The 2,951-nt window shown below is 46.9% G+C and overlaps 1 protein-coding gene across 1 annotated transcript in view; it reads left to right on the top strand.

Moving 5' to 3' along the window:
* The first annotated feature begins 385 nt into the window (after positions 1 to 385).
* Positions 386 to 2,951, top strand: part of VPS45 (vacuolar protein sorting 45 homolog) — a 66,297-nt gene continuing 63,731 nt past the window's right edge. Inside the window, exons 1-2 of the mRNA XM_019515787.1 lie at positions 386 to 681; positions 1,720 to 1,854. Of these exons, the coding sequence (XP_019371332.1) occupies positions 589 to 681; positions 1,720 to 1,854 (228 nt within the window). The 5' untranslated portion in view covers positions 386 to 588. The remainder of the gene's footprint in view (positions 682 to 1,719; positions 1,855 to 2,951) is intronic.

Below are 2,951 nucleotides of genomic sequence, written 5' to 3'. Positions count from 1 at the left end.
GCGGCCGCTTCTTTCCCCACCTCGCCTCACTCGTCAGTGACTCTTGCAGAGCCCAAGGAGCCCACATCAGAGGCAAAATAATAATAATTAAAAAAAAAAAAAGCAACGAGCCCGCACGTTGGGGATTTGATCTAGTGCAACAAGGCAGGGATCAAGGGCTGCAGCTGATCGCTCGGAAGTTTTTGGCTTTTTTTTTTTTTTTTTTTTTTTTGCAAGAGAGCTATAAGAGCCTTTTTTTTGAACCCACGAGGAAGGCTTGCGACCCCCCCCTCAGGTGGAAGCAATCCTGGGCTTTGCAAAAACCCTTCTGTGCAAGACCTTCCTGCGCAGTCGCAGTTGCACCCTCAGCGAAGGGCTGTCAAGGGTGGCGCGCCCCGTTGCAGGGAGCGGGAGGCTGGGACTTGTAGTGCCAACCCCACCGCTGGCGGGCGCCGGGCTCCGGCCCGCGGACTACAGCTCCCAGGGCCGCCGCAAGAGGAAGTGAAGCCGATCACTTGCACCAGGGAGAGGAGCTGCTTGCTGGGCTTTCACCCTTGCACCAGGGGATCGAGTTGTCGGAGGGGTGGTGGTGGTGGGGGGAGAAGGAAAATGAACGTGGTGTTTGCAGTGAAGCAGTATGTGTCCAAGATGATCGAGGACAGCGGGCCGGGGATGAAGGTCCTCTTGATGGATAAAGAAACGGTGAGCTGGGAGTGCTGGCGGTGCTTCTGCCTTTCCTGAGCTGCGGTTTGCAGAGGTTTTTTTCTCAACAGCTTCCCTGTGGCTCAGCATCCCGGCTTCTGCCTGAGAAGCAGGGGCAAGACTATACTGTCAGAAGGCAGTTTTTCTTGACCCGCTCTTCTGGCCTGGTTTGCTACTTACTTTAAGCCCACTTGATGGAAATGGGAGTCTCCTCCCTTGCTTGCTCCGAGGGCCTTTTGACTGAGGTCAAGCAAAACTCGGGGGGCATCTGAGCCCCAAGCCTCCAGGCTTGGGCCTGCAAGTGGGATGCCTGCCAAAGGTTTTGGAAACATTTGAAGGTCTAGGAGGATATTTGCTGGTAGTAGGGCCACTTATAGTTCTGGACCCTTGGATTGGGAACTAGTTTTAGTTAATTTGGCCTTGGATACAAATTAAACTAAAAAACCCCCCAACCCAACTGTATTATGCTTTCCTTCCTCTCTAATCTATGCTCTTTTGGGGTGCAGACAGAAGTGCAGCTCTCCTACTTTTCAAGTGCAATATCCCTTCTTCAAGGAGGGGGTGGGGGGCATTTTGCTGGGTCTTCTTGCTGCTGAGGCTACAAACTGCTAGCATAAATAAGAAAGGCTGAGTTACAAGCGGTTTTATATTCACTTTGGAGGGAGATGAAGATCAGGTGAGCGTGCAGTGGATGTGGATGTATGTGTTATGCCTTCCTTTGCATCCTAGTGAATCTGCTGCTAAGCCTAATAGGGTCTACTATCCTGAGCTATAAATTCAGCTGCGGCTATATCTTGCACAGAAGCTTCTGGGTTAAAAATACAATTAAAGTGAACCTTACAATTTTCCCATGGAAAACTGAGGCCTGGGAATTAAAACTGTGAAGCAAATCTTTGGCAAGGCCTGGAAGTAAAGTCAGGAGGCCTGACTCCCAGTCCTTATGCTTTAGCCATTAAACCCCATTCCTTTGTCTCATCTAGTATGTCATCAGATGGTACCAGCAAGCTGAAATAACTGGGCTGCTTTCTTTTGCTGCAGACCAGTATTGTAAGCATGGTATACACCCAGTCGGAGATCCTGCAGAAAGAAGTTTACCTCTTTGAGCGCATTGATTCTTCAAACAGAGAGACCATGAAACACTTGAAAGCAATCTGTTTCTTGCGACCCACAAAGGTAAGGCAGTTCTGTCTCCGTGTTTGATCTCTCCAGCTTCTCGGTTTCAGCTGAATGGATCATACGTGTGTCAAATAACACCTCAATCCTGTAAATATTTAGTCACGTGATTGTCTTCGTACTTCTGAGCCTAACTTCTCAATTTCAAGTCCATAACATCAGCACAGGGGCATATGCTTGCAGGGTGAGGGTATTAGTTTGCCCATCTGCAAACTGTGCCTTGTCCACTGTTTTGGAGACGGCAATCTTCTTTGTATTTTTCCTTTTTTTCCTTTCTCATTTATGTTTATAAAATGTGCCCAAGTAGGTTGTGTATTCAGGTGGATACTTTTTTGTGATGGTTTTACAAGAGTGGTGTGCTCTATGGTGCCTGCTTATGAGAGGGTAGGGGGAGTTTGTTAAAACTGATGGGATTATATTGAGAAGGTCACCAAGAATTCCTCATAACTACAGAGAAATGCAAACTCTGTAGTTATGAGGTTGGTCTAGAGGTTTGCTAAGCTTTTAGTTTAACTAGTCGTCCCACCCATGACTGGGCAGTGGACATTGAGATCTACAGGCTGTACAGACAGGACAGAGTGGGGGAAAAAGTGGGGGGTATTGTGTTAGCAAATAAAAACCTAGGATTCTGGACTAGCCTAGGGATTGACACGACACCTTGTTTGAGTGACAGAATGGCTTTATTTACTACAAGTATTTAAAATCAAGTCAAGTGAGCCCAAACCAAATCAAAGTCCAGTAATTAGCTATAAAGTGATGATTTCTCACCAAACAGGTGACGAAGAGGCAGTCTGTTTCTCTTCAACTTCTCGAGTAAGTTGGGCATATCAGCAACTGGTGTCAGAAAAATTTCTTGCTCTTGAAGCGTGTGTGCTCTTTGCTGTTTTACAGCTTTTTTTTTATACCCTTAGTTTAGCGTCTTCAAAGCGTTCTTTTAGTTGTGTAAATTAAGAGAGGCCCAAGCAGTAATTGACAGGAAAAACCTGCTCATTACTAATTATCAGAAATTTCTAATTTGAAGTATAGAATCATAGAAGTAGGGTCAGAAGGGACCTTTGTAGATCTTCAAGTCTGACCCCCCCCCCCCCCCCCCCCCC

This window comes from Gavialis gangeticus, unplaced genomic scaffold (genome assembly GCF_001723915.1).
Source record: "Gavialis gangeticus isolate Ggan-Ray unplaced genomic scaffold, GavGan_comp1, whole genome shotgun sequence".
Taxonomy (NCBI): domain Eukaryota; kingdom Metazoa; phylum Chordata; order Crocodylia; family Gavialidae; genus Gavialis; species Gavialis gangeticus.
This window is presented reverse-complemented; position numbering and strand designations above follow the sequence as displayed.